Genomic DNA, 21,546 nt, shown 5'->3' on the forward strand with positions numbered 1-21,546 from the left:
GAATGGATCAAAGAAAACTTAAGAGTAATTATCGATCACAGGCACTGTGACTCAACCTCAACAAAAGGAAATACAATTTATAATCGTGGAATTATTTTTCCTTACGTTTTTTTGTTTTTTTATTTAGTATATAATTAAAAGTCGTTTCTTTATAAATGTATCTCAAAAAAAATATAATAGATAATGTAACTGCAATGCACGGCATATCCGTGGCGACGCGGCTATAGCATTTGGGGGGATCGCATTGCAGTTACATTCTCGGCTTAGTGGTCTACAAGTGGCTTAGATCTCCTCGTTCCTCTTCCTTTCGCTTTTCTTTCGCACTCTCTCTCTTTTCTCTTTCTCTCTCGTTTGGTGACTTCGCGAAGGATCTTAAATAGTATTCTTCGTATTCATAAGTATAGTAATTAGTGTAATGTGTACAAAGCTAATTGCGTTCGTGGAACGGACAAGGGCCGAGGACAGGGAACGGAAATGGGGAGAGGGGACAAGAAGCTTAAAGTGAAAATATCGCAAGCGATCCACAAGAGTTACGAGTACACCGCGTTTGAAACCACCCAAAAGTAGGACGAGTATTCTATTCAGGATTTAGGAGTCGGAATTCAGGATTGAAAAGTAGGCAGAGCCTGAGTACTCCCCGGGCAGAGAGTGTGCCTCTGGGCGCACTCAGTGTCGAGGGCCAGTCGTCATCCATCCTGTCCGGCCTTACAGTATTGTGCCGGGCTTGCGCAGTGGCAGGCGACGACGCTGGCCGAGCAGACCCAGACCGCGGGCCTGCTGCTTGGTGGTGGTCTCCGCGGCCTCTGTTGTATCCTGATCCTTGGCGGCACCGTCCGAGCCGGACTCTTCGGAGCCGGCATTTGACTCCTCCTTGCCCGTGTGCTCTGCGGAGTCACCGTCCGACGATGCGTGCTCCTCCTCAGTGGGAAGTTCTGTAAGAAAAAAGCAACAGGAGCGGGAATGAAAAGTGGAGCTCGAGATGGAGGGGGGGCACTGCAACCCACCTGTGGTCGAGGTAGCTGCTGCCGCAGCCGCACCGCCCAGGTGCAGACGACGCTTGGCTAGCAGCGGGTTGATTTTGCGTGGCGCCACCGCCGCCGGGGAGGGGGCTGCGCCTGCGGCTGCCTTCGGCTTGGCCGCATCAGTCTTGTGCAGAGCATTCAGGCGCGGCCGGTTCTTGAGGCGATTGAAGCCGGACACGGGCCCTGCGGCGGCGCCAGCGGCATCGCCGCCCTCAGTCCTCTCGGCGCCCTCGGTGGCCTCCACGGTGGCCCCCTTTACATCGTTGTGGTGGCTGGTGCTGTCCGCCGCCGAGTCCTCGGGTGCCTCAGCCTTGGGAGCCTCCGTGCTTACTCCGGCGCGGCCGAGTTTGCCGCGTGGCAGCAGGCGGTTGCCTCCGGCGCGATGCAGATTGAAGCGCGAAGGGCGCACACCCTCCGCTGGAGCTGCAGCCGGGGCTGCGGCGGCCTTGCCTTCCTCCGAGTTGGTGGCCTCATCGGCGGTGGATCCCTCGCCTGCGGGCGCCTTGGTGGTGGTGGTGCGGCTGCGTCCTCTCAGTCCAAGACCAGGACGTCCTCGCAGTGTGCTGCGTGCAGTGGTGGAGGACACAGCATCCGGAGAGGCAGATCCATCGGCTGCCTCCTCTGCGGACCTCTCGGTGGTGCTGCTTGTGGTCGAGCCGCGGAGGTTGAAGCGATTGCGGGCTGTAAAGAGAGCGGTAGGGAGAAATGAGAATATGTGGGGCACTCTCAGTGGATCGTGGACTCACGTCTGCCGCGTGCGAACCCTGAACTGACGGGCTTCACTTCCTTGACGGCCACGACCTCCTCCTCTGCGCCAGCGGCAGGTGCGGCTGCGGAACTCGACTCGGGGCTGGCAGTGGTGCGTGCACCGGGACGGGAACGACCACCGATTGAGGGACGCGAGAAGCGGTCTGTTAAGGGAGAGAATTATAAAACGATTCCTTAGGGATTCCACCCGCCGGTGGATACTCACTTCTGCCCGTTTTGGTGGCCTCAGTGGCAGGCGTTTCGGTGGTGCTGGTCGTGCTGGTGGCTCCGGCTGCGGCTCCACCTTCGCGCAACTTGAAGCGATTGCGTCCGGCCAGGCCATTCAGTCCGGAACGACGACCGCCGTACAGTGAGGGTGTCGCTGTCGTTGTCGTCGTCGTGGTGGTGGTGGGTGCCTCTGTGGTGGTGGTGGTGGTGCTGGTGGTCGTGCTGCTGGTCGACGAGAGCTCCTCCTGGAGCGTCGTCAGGCTGCCGTCATCCTCGTCTGTGCTGGCCGTGTCCGGGCTGAGTGTGGTGGCATCCTCCAGCGCTCCATCGGCTGAGGTCGTCTGCTCGTTGTTGAGGTTCTCGTTGGTGAGGATCGCATACAGATCGAGGGCCGCCTTCTCCATTGAGGGCGTCGTCTGTTCAGCCTCATCGGTAATGCCCGCCAGCTCGTCCTGCGCCTGCTGCTCCTCCTGCTTCTTCTGCTCCTCCTGCTTCTTGAGTTCCCGCTCCTTGGCGGCAGCGGCTGCCTGCTCCTGCTCGACGGCAATCACAGGCTTAAGCTCGTTGTCGCCATTGCGGGAGCCCTTCTGCTGCTTCTCGTCCGTGTTGAAGGTCTCGCTGTCGACCAGCTCCAGGCTAGGGCGCTTCACGCTGATCTTCTTGCGCTCGGCGGCTGTCTCCAGCGAGTCCAGAGCGGGCGTCGGCGGCACGTCGATGTTCTTGCCGCGACTGGGGAAGCGCGTGTTCACCGGCAGACGCTCCAGCTCGATGTCCTCGGCGGGCTCACTGACGACGGACGATGACGAGGACCGGCCCTTGGCCTTGCCGCTCTGCAGACTGTTCTCGCTGGGGCTGGCTGGGGTGCTGCGCTCGATGTTGGTGTAGCGAGTCTTTCCGCGGGTGTCCGGGTCGCCAGCGGCCTCCACGACGGTCGGCTTGGACGGGGCGGCGGCATCTTCGTCCTCATCATAGTAGTAGACATACTCGTACTCGTAGTCCTGGCCGTTGGGTCCTTTCTTGATCTCGATGCGCGACTTCTTGCTGTTCTCGCTGCCGGCTCCCTCCAGCGGGAAGTTCTGGTTCACGAAGTCGTCGTGCGGATCCACCACCACCTCGTCCTCCAGATTGTCAATTTTCTTGGTGGCCGAGGGCAGCGTTGTCAGCTGTGGCACTGGCGCCTCTGTGGCCCGCTGTGCGAGCTCGGCCAGCGCCGCCTCCTCGATCTCGCGCCTCACCTCGGCCAGCTCCTCCTCCTCGATGGCGCGCTTCGCCTCGATGCTCTTCATCACGTCCTCGTTGATCAAAGCGCTGAGCACGGGATTCAGCTCGGGCCGCTCCTTAGTGGGCAGCAGATTCATCGAGTAGTCGGCAGCGTCGGTGGCCCTCACGCTGATTCGGTGCGCCGTATGGAAGCCATCCTCGCTGTGGGCCTCCGGGTGCTTGTGCGACGTCTCAAAGGGCACGCTGGCCACCGTCTCCTCTGCCCGCTGACTCTCGCTAAGTGTCAGTGGCAGTGGCTCTGCAGCGGCAGCTGCGGCGGGATGGTATGTCACCAGCATGGCCAGTCCTAGGCCCAGTATGCAGCTGCACATTAGAAAGAGAGAGATTATATTTTTGCGTCGGATTTTTTGTGCATAGCAAAAAGTTCTCGGGCAGCGCAGTCGGCACTTCGTGTGAAGAGAGAACCGCCGCAGCGGCAGAGGAACATATCATATTCGGATCCCTCGCTCTCTGCCCGCAGCGGCAGAGAAGCAAGAAACGTTCTTGGGCTTCGTTGTTGTTGTAGAAGTTAAGAATGAAAGAAGAAGGAAACAAGTGAAAAAAGTTTCACTGCATCATAGCAAGAACCGTTACTGGACTTCGTAACTGTTGTCTGCGCACACAAAACATGCGACTACCTGCGTGGTTTGCCCCTGCATTAGATGACTTCCAATTATGACTCATTATCCTGCTGTTAATGTGACACCTGACCTTTAATTGAGACATTTAGATCAAGGCGAAACCATTTGCACGTTGAGTCAGCGAATGGTTAACCCAATTAAAGCCACTCCAGCTCCAGTTGCAGCTTAAATTTCAGCATCCAGCACTGGATGCAGCCCAAGCTCCAACTCGAGAGCTCCAACTCCAGCTGCAGTTCGCGTTAAGTGATCGTTGAGAGCGCGTGCTCTTAATCAGCGATCACGGCTAGCCGGTTCCAGCTCCAGTTGCAACTGCTGGCTCATTGTGCTGCCTCATCTGATGTGGCGTCTCTAATCTGGCATGAAAAACCTTTCACAATTTCATTAGCCACACACACCGGCTCAGACATACCTACAGGCGGATTGTGGGGCGACGGGGAGACCGGGTGGGGAGAGTGCGATTGCGCATGCGATTTGGTCATGTCTAGCCATGGGTTCGAGCAGCAGCAGCAGCAGCAGCAGCAGCAATGTTATTGCTGTTTTTCGATCGTGCAACGCCAACTATCCGCAGCAACAATAGTTCATTGGGCTCTGCGAATCCGCATTGCAGGCCCAGAAAGACAGGCAGAGAGAGAGAGAGAGAGACAGAGAGGGAGGGAGAGAGATTGGACGTTGCCTGATGCTCAAGGCAAACCGCAAAACGCTCGAAATTGATCACCGTTCCAGCGTGTCGATCGGGAAACTAGAGCCAGGAATCATATGGCAGGCAGCCCGGACAGGTTTCCGAAACAAAAGGTGTTAACCCATTTCAATATGCTGGCATGCCCAGCAATGCGCTTAAAACCCGATCTGATCCGAGACCGAGCCCAAGACCAGACCCCAGACAACAGACAACAGACGCCAGACATCCAGTACCCGGGTGTTCGATATTCACAGTCACAGTCGCTGCAGTGACTGCAGTCTCTCTACAGTCCCGGTCTCTGTGTAGAGTTCCCGATCTGATCGGGACAACCCAAGACTCTGTTGCTCTCTTGACGATAACTTTTAACATTTTGAATTATGTGCAAGTCGCAAAATGTTCAAATCGTACTCGGCCAGGCCGTTCGCTTTTTTCCCATCGCTTCTCTTCTTATATGCTGTTTGAGTCGAACAAGTTTTGGGACTGCCACAAGACTGGCAACACCTTGTTGTTGTTGTTGCTGCTGCTGACTGTTGCTGCTGTTGCTGTTGCTTTCTGTAAAGGTAGACAACTTCAACTTATTTTAATTGCAACAGCACCAAAACGGGCTGCCCAACAATGGCTATGGCTATGGTTGTGGCTGTGGCTATGGCTTCAAGAAAAGTTATAATTATGGCCACATCGTGCAAATTGCCAACGGAGCCCCCAGCAGCAGCAGCAGCAGCAGCAGTTACCGTTGATGTTGCCATTGCCGGTGTGGCTGGTGTCTTCTCGGACAAGGGTCTGCCACTTTGGGCATGTTATGCATGAGGTGACAATGCGCACATCGCCACACACCGCACACAGCCAAAGTTTCCCATTCACAATTGCTGCAACACTCGTGAAGACATGAGCAACCACACCGGTAGCAAGCAGCAGGCAACCACTGAAAGATGTCCCAAGGAAGTGGGCTGCAAACCCAAGTCTTATTCAATCAAAATAATCCCCAAACTGCAAAGTATCGTCTTAGCCACAGGGAAAGACTATTAAGTTGATCTTAAGTTGGTGGAAACGTGAAGCTAAGCCTCAGCCCCCTACTGAGGAGGGAACACAGGAATATGGGAGGAGGAGAAGAGCAGCATTTACTGACTCGATTTATGAGCTATTTCGATCTATAAAAAGCTAATAAATAAGCAGTCAAAAAAACAGAAGGACACACCATCATATCCACATATGACGTTGGTTAATTCTGCTCAAGAATAGTTATGCCTCATCCGATTCTTAATTTTGCTTAATTAAACTTCAGTTTGTTCCGCTTAAACTTGTTCAGTAGCCGTTGCCACTCTTTGACTCATTCGTCTGATCGCACGCCGCGTTTGTTAGCTTCAATTAAAGCATCTGAACTTGGTCAGAAATTCGCACTGGTATCTATCTATTCCAAGAAATGGGCTTCAATCAGGGCAGGCTTGCCTTGAAGTTAATTATCGGCAAGTCCGCTGAACTAAATGCCAAACTATTTTGTAATACTAAGAGAGAGAAAAAATAAAAAAGACAAATAATTGGATCCGCAAGGGTGTTCAACGTGAGGCACAACTGCGGCACAAATGAGGAGAACGAATAAGATTTGACCCTAAATGCATTCCCAGTCAGCTGCCACATTGAGCCTCGAAACTTTTCGCTTTCCATGCAAAGTTTTTCCTCAGTTGTCTCAAATTAATGTAAATTTGCATCAGTCTATAACCAAAAAGTGAATGACTGATTAAAGTCACTTGTGCATTTAATAACTATTAACATTTTGGGTTACCCTATAAGTACTCTACGAGTATAATTGCCAAGTGACTGACTGACTGAATGAATGAGTGAAGCAAAGTAAAGTGAGTGACATGACCGGGCCCGACCATCATTCGCATTCCCATCCACCGCTCTGATCTGGCCCATTGTCTTGGCCAGTTGGGGTTGGAAAGGCCATGACGGTGCTGCCTCTGCTGCCTCTGCTGCCTCTGCCACTGCCTCTGCACTGCTCAAAGGAGGAGTGCTGTGCTGTCTGGGTGTGGCATGCAATTTGTATTAAAATTTGGCAATTCATTTCTGCCCGGCCAAATGCATGTCTGCTGTGCAGAAGAAGAAAGATGAAAACGTTTTTTGTTGTTTTGTTTTTTGGCGCATGCGTGGAGTGCTTCGGCGGCAGAGTCGGCATCGACTTTAGCTTCAGCTTCGACTCAAACTTCAGCTTCAGGCCATTGACGTTGTCGAGAGGCAGTGAAGCGGCAATCTGAAGACGGTAACGGCAGTGGCAGTGGCAGCGGCAGCGGTAGCGGTAATAACAATAAAACAGCAGCCACATCGGCCAAGAAATAGCAACAATATTAGCAGCCATGAAATGTAAAGTAAAATAAATTTTGCATTGTTAAGTGGATGCGTCGTCAAAGGTTTGTTGACTTTACCTCCTTTTCCATTTGGGTTTTGCATAGTTGACCTTTCCGAAAAAAAAGAGAGATCGCCGTGCCGCAGCCTCTCTGGGCTGACCTTTGGCATAAAAAAGCGTATGCATACAAAAAGCAACTTCATTGCCACGCCTCGCCTAGGCCACATTTCATGCATATTAGCCGACCATAGCAAGTCGGCCACCAACTGATTGACTGACTGTCTCTCACTGGCCACACCAGACCAGACCAGACCTAAACCAGACCACATCACAGATCAAAGCATACTCGCAGCAACTGCCAGTGCGGCGCTAACGGGCACGGCCTGGCCAAGGTTAACACTCTGCTGCAGGCCAAATTCCAATGTATCTGTATCTGAAACGGTAGCTGATTGGGTCCAAGCCTGGTACTCGGGAAGTTTCATTCCACTAACTTTAGACACAATGTGCAAACTAAGTAACTTCTTAAGATACTTCTATCATTAAGGAGAAACACTGACTAGTGGCTGGATGGATCAAGTGAACTCAAATATGATGAATAAATAAAATAGGATTAGATAAAAATCAGTTCTGCAATAATGTGACATAAAAAAACAGCCATGGAAATAATCACAAATGTCTAAAGCATTTTTTTATTCGCAACTTTAAGGAAGGGAAAGTCCAATCTTTCGAGTGGAAAATGCATTCTTTGTTGTTTCTGTAGTCTTCAAAGAACAAATCCTAATTTTGCGTTTTCTTATTATATAATTGTAATCAATAAAGGAAAGAGTTGTGTGCTCGTCGGTCTCTTTTACCAAAATAAAATATGTTGATGATATTCATCCTCAATGATCATCTTACATAATCGGGCCGAAACCCATGTTGACCTTGAGCCGGCTAATGTGTGTAGTGAAATGAGTAAAATTTCACTTTTGAGTGCGAGTGAGTGAGTGTTTTGAATACTTACATTTTGAGCAGCATTTTGGTGGCTCCTTTTGGCGGTTCACTTTTGTTGCTGGTTGCTCTCCTTGTTGTTGTTGTTGCTGTTGCTGCTGCTGTTGTTTGCTGGCCGTTCGCTGCCGTTCAATGTTGCTGTTCAATGTTGTTGTTCAATCAACTTGTTTTTTAACATAAATTTTATTGACACTTTTGAAAGTCAACAGCTTTTTGGCTTCAGCTTCAAACGAAAATAAAAGAGTGTGGTGTAAAGCAAATGACAAACAAAAACCAACACAAAAACAAACACAAACACAAGAAACAGAAACAAAAACAAAAAGGACAGACAGACTGTAATTGAATGACAGAAATTGATTTTCGAAAAAGATTGTTAATTGTTATGCACTTTTGATTTGTTTAAATATTGGCCACACTTCGCATGTTTGTTGGTGCTTTTACTGTTGCTGTTTGCAGTTTGTTGTTGCTTTTTGTAGTTTGTTGTTGCTGTTGCTATTTGCTGGTTGTAAATGTGGTTCACTTTTGGTCATTTTTAGTTGCACTTTCACTTTTCACTTTTCGTATTGCTCGTTGGGGGCTATTTTTATGCTCTTTTGTATCTATTTCTTTTCTTTGACAGCGCCTATCAGATCTGTCTCTACATTTGTGTATCCCTCTGTGTGTAGGTGCTTACACCCATACGCGCGGGCAGCAGAGTGCGTGAGTGTGTGTGTGTTACTTAATTTAACACTCAAACTAAATAACTTACGAAAAAAAATGAATTAAAAAAAAATAAATTATTTCTTGGTGCACTTTTTGCCGGTTCCGACTGCTTCTGCGAATGCCAGGCCTGATCCACATGGACCTCTGTCTTTATATGAATACGAATCCCACACACACACAAAAACACACACACACACACACACACACATATACACACAGCTGCAGCTTGGTAGGATATATGGGTACCATGAACTGGAAGTGTCGCCTCTTGGTCGATCGTCTTCGAGGGGGCTCCGGTCTCGATCTCAGTCTCAGTCTTGGTCTCGGTCTCCGCTTCGGTCTGGGGATCTTGAGAGAGCAGTCACTTTCGATTTCGCTGCCAGCTGAACGTGAAATGGCAAAATAATGAACGCCTCAACCATTGAAAACCATTCGCTGCCGGCCCGATGGCAGCGTCGACGCCGGCGCTCTGACTTCGGGGACCACCACTTCGATCCGACTGAGCTTCGTCTCGTGGGTCTGCTGGCGGTTCGATCCGACTGGGCTTCGTGCCATCGACTGCGGTTCGTGGGTCGGCCGCAGCGGAGACAGAGAATGAACCGAGCCATAGATCGGTCGATCTGTCGGTCGATCGATCGATCGATCGTCGTTCGGGTAGGAGCAGGAGTTGGTATACTTTGCTTATGGCCGTGTTAACCACTAAATCATTCACACCTGCCGTGGCCCGTTTCAATGGCGTTGGCAACGAGGAAGTTCACCTTAAAACTCGGTTGAGAGAAAAAAGTGTTAAATACACAAAAACAAAAAAAAAATGCACTAGTTTCGGTTACGGGCCTGGCCGGGGCAAAACCCATCCACATCGACATCGACATTCACTTGCATTTGGGGGGATGCCATCTCGTTCGCACTCTCCCCGAGTGGCTCTGGCCGCTTCTCTGCTGATCTCCTCTTGGCTATTTCATAAGACCAAAAACTGGTTGTCAGCTGGTCTCAAGGCCGTTCGTCGACGTCGCCGTTGCCGTTGCCGTCGCCGTCTACATCTACGTCTCCGTCGTCGTCGCCTTTGTTGATTAACCGCATTACACATACGCAGCGTTCGCCGCTTCGACCGTTTTGGCCGCCTCAACTGCAATTAGCAGGGCACACAACATTCCCTTCCCTCTGCCGCCGCTTTTACTGGCGCTGATGCTGCTGCTGCTACGGATGTAGATACTACGAGTATTATCCAATCTGTGAGCTTATTGATTAACCGTTGCTCATTTGCTTATTTATGCAATTCACCCCCCAACCTCCCGCCACCCGCCTGTGATGTGTGTGCGAGTGTGTGGTGATACTACACTGCAGCTTTCGGATCGCTCGTTCAACAGGGGACTCCACCCTGTGTGACGGGGGTTTGGCCAGTGTCCAAGTGACACCTTTTCATACCCTCTACTATTGGGGTATCCAGGATGCACTCCACTTAATGGTGCTCGTATGTTGTCTATTTGCAACATAATCATTAGTTCGTTGGGTATGTTTTCATGCAGGGATCCATTAGCTATCTCTGAAACCATCATTGAAGTTTGGCGATACTCTCCCTAATCCTCTCACTAAAACTTTCAGTCCAAAGGATATCTCCTTGTCGAATAGTGGATAAAGAAATGCTTTTCTCTCGCTGTGGTTATATGATTTGGGGGTAATATTTTCCCCTCATTCTTGGTCTAAGCAGCTCCTGCTGCAACCTTCACTTCCATGGCTCTTTCTGATTCAATTTTGTATGTGCATTTCTGTGGATTGTTTCTTGTTTGGCTGTTTATTTTCTCGCTGAGCGACTGATCGATGGTTTTTCTAATTAAAATTGATCGATAAACTGGAAAGCAGTACTTTTTACATTTATTTGTTTCACTGCCTTGTGGAAATCTGTTGCATTGATCGAGAGTGCAGCGAACCAGGAAGTGCGGACAAGTAGTCCTTAATGGGAGGTCCATATAATTAGGGACACGACACCCTTTAGCCCAACCTCTCCGTCAGACAGCTGCTGTCTCTCCGTAATGGGGCTCTTCTCGCCAGGCCTTGGGGATTTCAGCAGCAGCAGCTGCAGGAACTGATTGAATTTCAAGTGGAGGAGCCTCTAGTTGGGGAATTTTCAAGAGAAGAATCGAGTGGAGAGGGAGTGAGACAGGGAGGGAGCAAGCGACATTGCAATTGCGACTGCGACTGCGAAAGGAAAGAAGAATGAGTCAAGCGATGCCGAGGTCACGTTGATCAAGTTACCAGCCATCACCAAGCACATTGCCATGGATGCCACGATCCGTCCATAAAAACCCCAGCCGAAATAAAGCAAGAAATGATGTCCCCAGGCTATCTGCAGGGCCCAACCGTAAAATACCCTTGCATAACTCTCGTTCCTATCGTAAATACATGAAATATTGTGCGAAAATAAATCGAAATGATCTGAATAATAACTTTACATCATTGCGATGGATTTTAATGGGCTCCTTAGGTTCTGAAATAACGCGCAGAAAAATCCTGCTACCCTTTGCTAGTGTATGACGAAGCCTACGAAGATCATCATCAAGGGGAGCGATCCAGGCCGCTCCGAGGTCAGACGCAACTCGAAAACAGGACTAATGGAGGGGGGCGTAACAATCGAAGGACAGGCGGAGGTCAGAATGCTTATTATGATGGTAATGATGATGTTTTACCCTTCACTGATGAGCAATTTGGAGATTGCATAAGAGAGGGGCCTATAGTCAGAGCAGCAGAACCAAGAAAAAAGACTCCAGCGGAATGGAGGGTCGTAAAGAGGCAGCAAGGGCTTACCAGGGTTGCCAGAGTTTTCAAGGACATGGTCAACACTGTCAGGAATGTCCTACAAGAATCTTTAGAGTTGTCCTCACAGATTGCACTTTTCAGCGGAGCCTTAGTTGGGCTCCACTCAAATTTTGGACCGATCTTGGGTTTGTCAGCATCTGTGAAGCACCTAAATGGCACCCCCCTTGCCACCCCCACACAGCCACAGCTGCGAAAGTTCGAATCAATTCCAGCGAATGACTTGACATTCAAATTGACATTTCATGAGCCGAAAATAAAGACGAAAACAGCGAAAAAAGAAAGAAACTTACGAGTACGAGGAGCAGGAAAGTACAAAGGAACTTAGCAGAGCGAGCGAGAGAGAGAGAGAGAGATGTGAACGGACAGACACACAGACACTGCAGGTAGAGGTACCAACCCTACCCTAACCCAGCCTACCTGCCTGCCAGGCAACTCTTTTACAACAAAAATCATAAAATTGTAATAAAAACACACAGCAAAGCAAAGCACAGCACAGCACACAGCACAGCAGAGAGCACAGCAAAGCAAAGCAAGCGAGAAAAGCGTACAAAACAACAACTGTTATTCAACATGTCGAGTGCTGAACGTATGCCGTATGCCGCCTGCCGCCTGCCGCCTGCCGTATGCCGCATGGCCGTATCTGCATACAGATGTGCGCAAACAGGAGTGGCCGCGATGCGGAATGTTAATGCGCTCCAATCGTATCGCTTGGGTTGGCGTTTCTGGCTACGAGATCTCCAAAACTCCAAGAGGCTCAGCACGTAGGCTGTGTCTCTCCGAATCTTTCTCTCCCTCTCTTCGATTGGAGACTGGAGGCCCTCCCCTGCACTCCCTGCGCACCTTCCTGCCAATTACGTGAGCTTTTGTTTAGGGCTCGCTCCCGGGTCTGGAGTGGTGTGGAGTGGGATGGAGTGTAATGCCCTGGTAAATATGGGAATTCCAGTGGGGTCCGAAAACTGGACAACAGCCAAAAGAATTAGGCACACCCTCATCTCTCTCTCTCTCTGTCTCTCTGTCTCTGTCTGTGAATATTTTCTGTCTTTATTGCACCCATTTTGGTTTCACTCCCTGGGCGCATGTTGGAGTCAAGTAAAATGTATAACTGTCAATTATTATGCAAGAGTTGTGTGTGTGTAGGTGTGTGTGTGCCTCGGAGAGGGAGTGAGACTGAGACTGCGGCTCCTCTCGCCAGGCAATCAGGAAATACCCGAATCCATGCGTACGACCAAAGCCAAAGCCAAAGCTATAAACACTTCTCGCTGCCACCTCCTCGCCGCCGCCGCTTCTGTACCACGAGCCTGAGGACCGATCCGAACCACTCGCATAATCGGAGCACGTCTCTCCCGCACCACCACCCCACCACTTCGCCACTCCACCCGCAACACTCCAGCAACAACCAGCGCTCTCCTCCCCAAAGCAGAGGAACTCTGGCAAGAAGTTTTTGTACCTTTTACCGCTTCGAGCTAACTTCTCGACGTTGTTTGGTTAATGAAAATATTTTTAATGCTTTTTTGTCACTCATTGTTTGATGGCTTTGTAGGCCTCCTACCGCTTTTTCTTCTCGAATCTTCTGGGGATCGGTTCTGAGGAGTGGCGCAGCCCCATCCGCCACCGACTTCAGGTTCAATGTACGTCAATTGTTGTGGCCTCAAGAACGCCTCCAATATTATGGCGATGACAAGAGGCTCATCATCACGATCAGCATTACTTCAATGGTGATCATGCTGTTGACGATGGAATGGCTTCCACGTAGGCTGCAATTAAACGAAATGATTCACATGGAGAGTTTTTTGTACGCTCTGCCACTTTTGAGAACTTTGAACAGCCCCAGACGGGGCGACCTTCCAGCAATTTCCGGCTTGAATAAACCGTTTTTTAGTGGTTCTCCACACCGAACGATCGATCGACCGATCGGTGCATGCATAATCAAGTCGACAAATCCCAAGCAGCAGTCACTTTGGAGTCTAGAAACAGACTTGAGCTTGGAGTGCAGCATTGTCGCGATCATTTGTCAGTTAGTTGGAGGCGGCAGTAGGTGGAGCTCCATTGGTTTTGGCTTTGCATGAAGCTATGAATACAAAGTCTACTATTTGAAGATACTTAAATGTTCCACAATGAGCAGAAGAACATTTAATTTCATGATATGATCGTTAAATGCGTTCCCAGAACTTTGAGAGTCTCTGACACCGATCTGAATGTGCAGTGAATTCTTTTAGCAGCCGCTGTTTGATCTTTTAATCGATAGAATTACCACCTTATGAGCTTCCATCTTCCATAGCATTTACTTAACATTTACTTATCCATCTACATCTCTCCATTAATGTATAATCTTCTGCAAAGCAACAATTTTGTATCTATCAGAGTATACGAGACTCTGGCACAGCAATCACTCCTCTCTCCATAAATTCCTCAAAATCGAGTCTGCATCTCAATTTCCCCCTGGCTGACCCTGCCCATGGCTGTCATTCCCTCCATCCATCCATCCATACATCCATCAATCAAAGCGCCATTGAAATTATGCAGCATTGTGGAGTGGCACAGCCCCACTCAAAGACCCCTGCACCCTGCACCCTGCACTCAGACCGAGATAAATACCAAAATCACATCTTGATGATTAAATTATGATCAAGTTTTGTAGTTGTAAAGTTTTAATATTATTTTCTGTATGTTTTCTTTATTTTTGTAATAATTTTGTGACCCACTTTGATTGGTTTTAATACTCTTGGAGCGGGTATTATCATTCACCACTAATGTTTGCAAACAGCGCACCAAGGGAGGTCATAAATAGTCTCTCAGCTATGTAGCCTTTGGGCAGATAAAACTCTTATAAAACAGCAAATATAAAATCCTAACACTATACAGCTCCATAGGAACGATCGAGTTGAAAGAGTATCTCAAGCCAGACTTTGTAGCGCAGAATTTCTGTCTTGTTTGGCTTGATTTGGGTTTGGTTTTGAGTTTTTGGGTGTTGTTACGGCGGCTTTTTTTTATTACGAAAATTTGTTTAATTTTAAACTGTTTAACTTGAAATTGAGTCACGCAGGGGTAAAGGCAGTAAGGCAGTGGCAGCGATATAGAGAGGCTGAGCGGCAGATGGAGGCCGGAGGCTGGAGGCTGGCGGCTGGGGGCGACAGAGATCGAAGCTGCGGCGGACAGCGGCGCAGTCGAAAAGTTACATAAATTGGCATTAAAACGCTGCCGAGAAGAGGCACCTGAGGGTGACAGGGAGAGGGAACTGAAGCTGGAGATGGAGATGGTGATGGCGAGGGTTTAAGCCAAAAACCTGAAGCAACCGAGACGAAACAACCATTTGGCATTTGCATACAAGTGTGTGTATCTGTATCTATGTATGTATGTATATTTGTCCCTGTATCTGTAGCTGTAGCCATGGCTGTGCATGTATGCATTTGTGTCTGTGTTTGTTGGTTGGCGATCAGGTGAACAGCAACCTGAACTGCAGTGACAGACAGAGTCAGACCCCAGGCAAAACTGTACTCGTAAAAGGTGAACAGCATTTTTTCAGCTCCCTCTCTCTCCCATCTGCCATCTCCCATTCACTACTCCTCTCACCACTCACCTCTCCCGTCTCTCTTTTACCCTCGTGCTGGCCTTTCTTTTGCCTCTTAACACTTTGACATTATGGCCCCAGCAGTGACGATCATCATTGATCATCTAACAGCATCCACAGGCGATGATACTTCCACCACCCATCGCTGCATAACTCTTGGAATTGAAATCGAAAGCAAATTTGGATTCAGATTCGGATGCGGATTCAGGCACTTTGTCGACAACTTCATTAAATATTTTGCTATTTTGCATTGGCAAACAAAAAAAAACCAACTCTCAGTGATCGTCGAGCTTGTCGCTCAGTGGTCTATTTTTTATGATCGCTCTTAATGGCCGGCAAATACTAAGACGCTCAAGGCCAAGACCCCGTTGCCCGAAGCCCGAAGATCGAAGCCCAAACGAATGGTCGTATGCTCTGGTCATATGCTAACTAACTAGTTGAACTAGATTCAGGCGATGATCCGGTCTTTTGGTGATATTTCTTCTCTTCTGGGAGGACAGTGATGCGGTGATTGGGTGATTTGGCGGCTCGGACGGGTCTTTCCAAGAAGTTCATAGAATAAATGCCTCTGATGCTGTTGCTCTGGTGAGTAAGCTGCTATCAGCGGTCTGTGATCGTGATCAGGTTCGTGATCTACTTGTCAACACCTACGCAACATGCCCCGATCGGCTTGAGTTGAATTGCTTTTTTTGAGCAGTTCCGGTTCGGTTTCGCTTGGGTTAAGTGGTCGAGCCACAGCGATCAACGATCCACGGCTGGACTATCCACTATCCAGCGGATCCAGTTATGCATTTGGCATGCGGAGCACACTGATAACTAATTATGCGAGATCCAAGTCAAAGTCGGATCCGAAGACGAAGACGAAGACGAAAACGAAGACGAAGCCATTGCCTACAGCGATTCATTCGATTGCTGACGTAAGTCCAAAATGAAGGGCACTAAATCAGTTTTGGCTGGGTCTGTCCATCTCTATTTTTGTGTGTGAGTTGCATGCCAGAAAGACCAATAGAGAGGCATAGAGAGAGACAGAGGGAGAGAGGGAGAGTGATCGAGAAAGAAAGTGCATGGCTATGGCCACATCTAATTGCGATGAAAGTGGAAAGATGAGCCCCCAGTGCGAGTGGCAGTGAGGCCAAAACACACACGCACACAGACTCGAATGTTTGGGACTGAATTGACATCAATTAGGGATAACCCAGACACATAACACAAGTGAAAGATAACTGTACTTCCACTATAGATAGGTCATAATCGGTCGGCAATTATCGATTAACGATCATTGATCATTGGGCAAGCAAGCCCCGTTTCTGGTTTCGTTTTTATTTGTGTTTTTGATGTCTTCATTTCCCCATAGAAATCTGGGAGTGGAATGTCAGCGAAGGCATAACTCGGAATCAATCACAGATCACTGATCACTGCTGGCCAAACGAGATTTGTTCAGACCAAAAAAGGGGAAGTGCCCCACTCATCCTCAGACAGAGAGCGAATGATGATTTTTCCTGACACAATTAGCCTTGATCGAGGCTCTGCTGATCTTGCCACTGACAACTTCCAACTGCCAACTGCCACTCTTGCTACTGTTGTGGATGATAATGTCAATGTTGCTATTGTTGATTGGAAAACTTGTTACTTGCCCCCGAACAACGACATACGACAGCAAACAGCCGAACAAGCAACAAACAACAAACAAACAATGCAACGACTTTCATTATTCGTCCAACTATTGAACAATCGCCAAAGTCTTTTTCTTTTGGTCTGTGTGTGTGTATTTTCTTTTGGAAATTGGCAACATTTAAACAAATGATCGGATCGCAATAACAATGGACAATGAATGCATACGAGTGCATATATTTCGATACTTGCATGCAAGTGTTGTGTGTGTACTGATAAAGACCAATCGTTTTTCCCTGGATACATACGAGTATGTTGTTGGATTTATGCTGAGGGGTTCCCATACTCTACCTAAAGAAAGAAGACTGCGAGTATTCATGCATCCAAATGTATTTGGAATTATGAATTATTTAGAATGGGAATGGCAGATATGAATATATTTTGAGGATTTTTTTCTTGCATTTCTAGCTTATGAGCATGAATATCATGGGAATAATTAAAAGAATCTCCTCTATTTCGTACCACACAAAAAGTTGTGACATTGCCATACAAAAATGATTATTCTCCTATAAACTACTGGAAACCTATGGAACTTTCAAAGTACATAAATATGTGATATTGAATATCTGAGGAAACAAAGCAACACAAAATCACTGGGTCAAATGCGGTCATCATTTATATTTGTGGACATCACTTGGGCACACTGATCCCTTTTGACTTCCCCAAACATACCGAAACAGTAAAAAAATAATAAAACCGATTGAAACGTTTAAAAAATAAATGAAGACACCAACACGTATTGAAAAGAGAACGAATAATTAATACATAGATACCTGAAATGAATGCGAAATAAACAAACCACTTTAAAAAAATATATCAATTGAAACTGAAATGCAAACACAAATTTCTTACACACATTTCTACAGATTAAATAAGACTATAATATTTGTAGTCTGACGATATATACAGCACCGAACTAAATGGAGAACCGTGTTGAAAGAATTGTTATAAAAAACAGAGCATTTATTTTAGTATTAAAAAAAACGAATTTAATAGTTTTGAACTTTAAAAAGAAAAAAGAAATTTGAATTTAGTTTTAATCATATACAAATCAAAGATCAAAATGTTCAAATAAAAACCGAAAGATAACTAATTTTTTCATTTCTCTTTCCGATATTTCAGAGATTTGCTCATCTATATTTGAAGTGTCCTTGGGTCTGGGACTTTTACCCAGTGAAGCACGGAACCACTCGTTGACACTCCCCCTCGATCACGCACCGCTTTTAAACGCGTCCAATTACCTCCACAGACTTTCCGTTAATGTTTCGAATTTCGAAAAAGTCGCAAAAGAAAAGCCAAACAAAATAAGTACAGAAAAACAAACAAAATAATCGTAAAATAGGGAAACAGAAAAGAAGGAGAAGAAGGTGGTGAAGGCAAGAAAAGGCATGCGGCAGGGGCAAAGCTTCGGCTGGAATGGGGAATCATGGAGGCGACGCCGTCTGTGTCTCTATTAGATTTGTGTGTGTGTCCCCGCCTAGATACACTTTCCAAAGGTTCGATAACTTTGACAGCAGGTTTGAAACGCAAACAAAATTAAGATATTTCAATTGCTTATGTCTACATATGCCAGATATTCCGAGGGTACTGTGTTATTCGACTTCTGAAAGCATTTTGTCGCTATCCCGTTTCTCTTCTTGTGTGTGTGTGTGTGTGTGTGTGTGTTGGTGCGTGGGTGCAGTGTGGCATGCAATGACACTCAGAGGAGGCAGGGGGGCACTTGGATAACTGTTGCACAGCTGTTGTCGTAGTACTTGGCGACCAGAATGACTGCCTGATGTTGAAACTTCTGCAGTTGTTACAGCGATACCAATACCAGCAGCTGCCTGTGGCTAAGCGACTGATGATAGAGCACTCAACGGAGACAGAATTTAGGAGCTCTCGTGAGGATTGGCACGTGAGTCATACATCGGCCGACAGATCGAAAGTGAATGGCCGTAGAGAAGGGAGTTACTAGTAGCCCAATAATTGTGAAGTCCAATCCATTCCCCAAGAGAAGATTCAGGTACCATATGTAGATCGAATTGGACATCTATATGTACATATGAATGTACTTAAATTCATTTCACACGATAACAGAAGCTTTTTACATTTCTCTGTTACGCCCTCACACTGTTAAGGCCCATTTGCTTTGCAAAGCGCGCGCAAGATGGCGCCAGTGTACAACTTTGGATGGTGACTGCATTAGCTAAAGGTTTTAATCTCGACTGCACTGTCGCCCGCCTTGGCTTAAAGTTCGAAATGAATTCATGTCAATGCAGCGCTTCTGTGTTGGCTAAGTCCGCAATTCAAGAGTTTGAATTTGGCGCTTGAGTAGGGGTCAGTGCTGGAAGACTTTGATGTTGTTGAGAGTGGAGGAATCCATCTTATAGAAGTGTATAAATTTGCACCTTCCTTTTCCCTGTCTTTCACTTCGTTCTACTTCTTCACTTCATATTCTAATCGAGTATAGTCAGAGGAAATTACGTATGAAGACCCGCCCTGCTTCATGAACAGCGCTCACTCCCTCACTTTGCATCGTATGAATCATAAATTTCCCCAGTCCTGGCCCGATTCGACGCTGTCTCTGTATCTTTTCATCTTTGTATCTGCACTCATTAATTTCTGCCACAATTATTATTTATATTTCGGTTTTTGTTTTTTGTAGCGCCCCGAGATTGCGATTGCAGTGGGGTGGGGCTCGGTTATGATTATGCCACACACGCATTTCACCGCTTTAATTGCAGTTGCAGTTGCAGTTTCGATTGCACTTTGATTCCTGTTCGATGGAATTCCCCCTTGCCTGTGCGTCGTCTCGGGGATGGAGATGGCTTTTGACTTCCCCTCAAAATGGATCCCACCAGAGCCATTCCATTGCCCACGCCCACGCCCACTCGCCGTCGGGCGACTGATTCATGGCACTCTTTTCTGCCAATTTGCTGTGGCCCCAACTTTGAGCCTAATATCTTATGCAGACTCATAAATCTTAGACTCTACTTCTGCAGCCTAGGGCAGGCTGAAAGATGCAAATTTATGGACATGAATACAGACATACGCGAGGCATTGGTCATGGGCCATGGGAAGCGCACACCCCAAAGCCCAAGTCCAAGAGGAAAACTTGTCCAAAGTGAAGAAAAACGTCAAGACAAAACCAAAACCAAAACAGAAAAGAAAACTATCTTTTTAATGACAGGCCAAATGTGGAATGGGAATGGGAATGGGAATGGGGTTGGCTGTGGCTGTTGGCAAAAAGACATTTGGCGAGGCCTGGAGCAGGAAGTCGCTTTGACTGTAACTCCAACTCCAACATCGACATCGGCGACAACTGCGAAGAGTGCGTAATTGCTTTTTAAGCCTGATTTGAGGCACGCCCTGGCCTCACTCACTCCCCGAAGTTCCCTCCCCGCAGTCACCAAACTGCTGCCTGCCATTACCACCCCACTCCCCCGGTTACTCCCGTTACCGTTCCCACCCGACAGTGGAAAATGCCCCACTATTAGCCCCGAAAGCGGAGCTGATCAGAGCTCAGAGCCAGCGGCGCCTTGGCGGAAGAGACCGATATCGTCATGTCGTCGGCCAAGTATCTCAAAGACACAAACATCGCAAGCACCAGACCGCCCACATGACCATATAAGCTGGAGGTTGAGATACGCAGAGGAGGATAGTTATTCAAGGGACGACAAAGCTTAAGGCACGGAGAAGCCTGAGCAGAATGAAGGGACAAAGGTCTCAACAGTCTCAAAAGTCTCACCAAAGATTGAAGTACTTTCAAGATAAATTCCTGGCCAAGGCAGGCTAAACTGTGAAGAAACAAAGACATAAACAGAAATAGAGTGTATCCGCCCGAAGGCACGCGAAGGCGGGGGCAGATTCCAGTCGGAAGAAACAGAAAGGAAGGAATCATCTGAAATAAGGTACTAAATATGTTCCGGATGTATCAAGAATTCCTAATATTTGGAGATTCGTTGCCGATATGCAGATGCTTACTTTGGCTGCTCTCAGTTGTCAAGCTAACCGAATTTGAATACACCTGATTGGCTTTTGAAGTGGCTCTCAGCTACGAAGAGTGCATGGCCCCCGGGTTAGTAAAGGTTACGAGTTACGAGTTACGAGTGGAGCTAAATGGTAGCTAGTCGATGGTGTAGAAGGAGTTTTAATGACGTCGCAACTAGTCCAAGTTCGATGCGCATCTAGAGTGTGTAATCGGTGAGAAAACTGCGAGCCGAACTTGAGGATAAATATAGCAACGAGCGGCTGCTGTGCTCGCTGCCGAGTTCAAATTTGTTGCTGGCTAACCGATTAATGGCTCTTCTGCCAGCACTTGTCGTGGGCCAATCAATTAGCTCCTCGCCGGCTCGTTATGGCCATCGATTCGGGCACAGAGCTTGTGCAAAAGCTGAGGAAACCTGACAGGCCTGTTAACTTGTCCCTTTTGGCGGTTTAGTCAGTGAGAGCAGAATTGAGTGAGCAAAATTAATCAGATGTGGGGGGAATGCCGAAGTCAGCCTGAGGGCTTCATTGGGTATTTGGCAATCGGGAGATAGTCTGAGGGTTCGCCCTCATTGGGTCTTGGGAAACCAATGAGCTAATGGAAAAGTGTAGAATATGAAGACAAATGAATCAAAACTAATCAGATAATGCTCCCGCCTGTTGAATACGCCAAACACACTCAAATAAAATGAGGTTCATATGAAACTCCTCTGCAAAAGAATAACATAATAGCACCATTAGGAACTATTTCAATAGAAAGCAGGCAAAAATACAGAAAGAGATGAAAAAATTGAAAAAAAGTTAAATGTGCGTCGGCCGGGAATCGAACCCGGATCAACTGCTTGGAAGGCAACTATGCTGACCATTACACCACCGACGCCCCTTAGGGCTGATGGTAAGATATTCCAAGTAGA

The 21,546-nt window shown here is 47.7% G+C and overlaps 1 protein-coding gene and 1 non-coding gene across 2 annotated transcripts; both read right to left on the minus strand.

Annotated features, from left to right (window-relative positions):
- Positions 1–91: 91 nt before the first annotated feature.
- LOC117892304 (mucin-19) lies at positions 92–9,013 on the minus strand. The gene is made up of 6 exons (XM_034798454.1): positions 8,857–9,013; positions 7,922–8,131; positions 1,996–3,581; positions 1,769–1,933; positions 1,005–1,703; positions 92–932 (listed from the first exon to the last, which is right to left on the minus strand). The coding sequence occupies exons 2-6, from the start codon at positions 7,933–7,935 to the stop codon at positions 706–708; spliced, it is 2,691 nt and encodes an 896-aa protein (XP_034654345.1). The 5' UTR covers positions 7,936–8,131; positions 8,857–9,013; the 3' UTR covers positions 92–705.
- Positions 9,014–21,440: 12,427 nt separating this feature from the next.
- On the minus strand, positions 21,441–21,512 carry Trnag-ucc. The gene has a single exon. It is a non-coding gene; the product is annotated as a tRNA-Gly (tRNA).
- Positions 21,513–21,546: the final 34 nt, after the last annotated feature.

This window comes from Drosophila subobscura, chromosome A, assembly GCF_008121235.1.
Source record: "Drosophila subobscura isolate 14011-0131.10 chromosome A, UCBerk_Dsub_1.0, whole genome shotgun sequence".
Taxonomy (NCBI): Eukaryota; Metazoa; Arthropoda; class Insecta; order Diptera; family Drosophilidae; genus Drosophila; species Drosophila subobscura.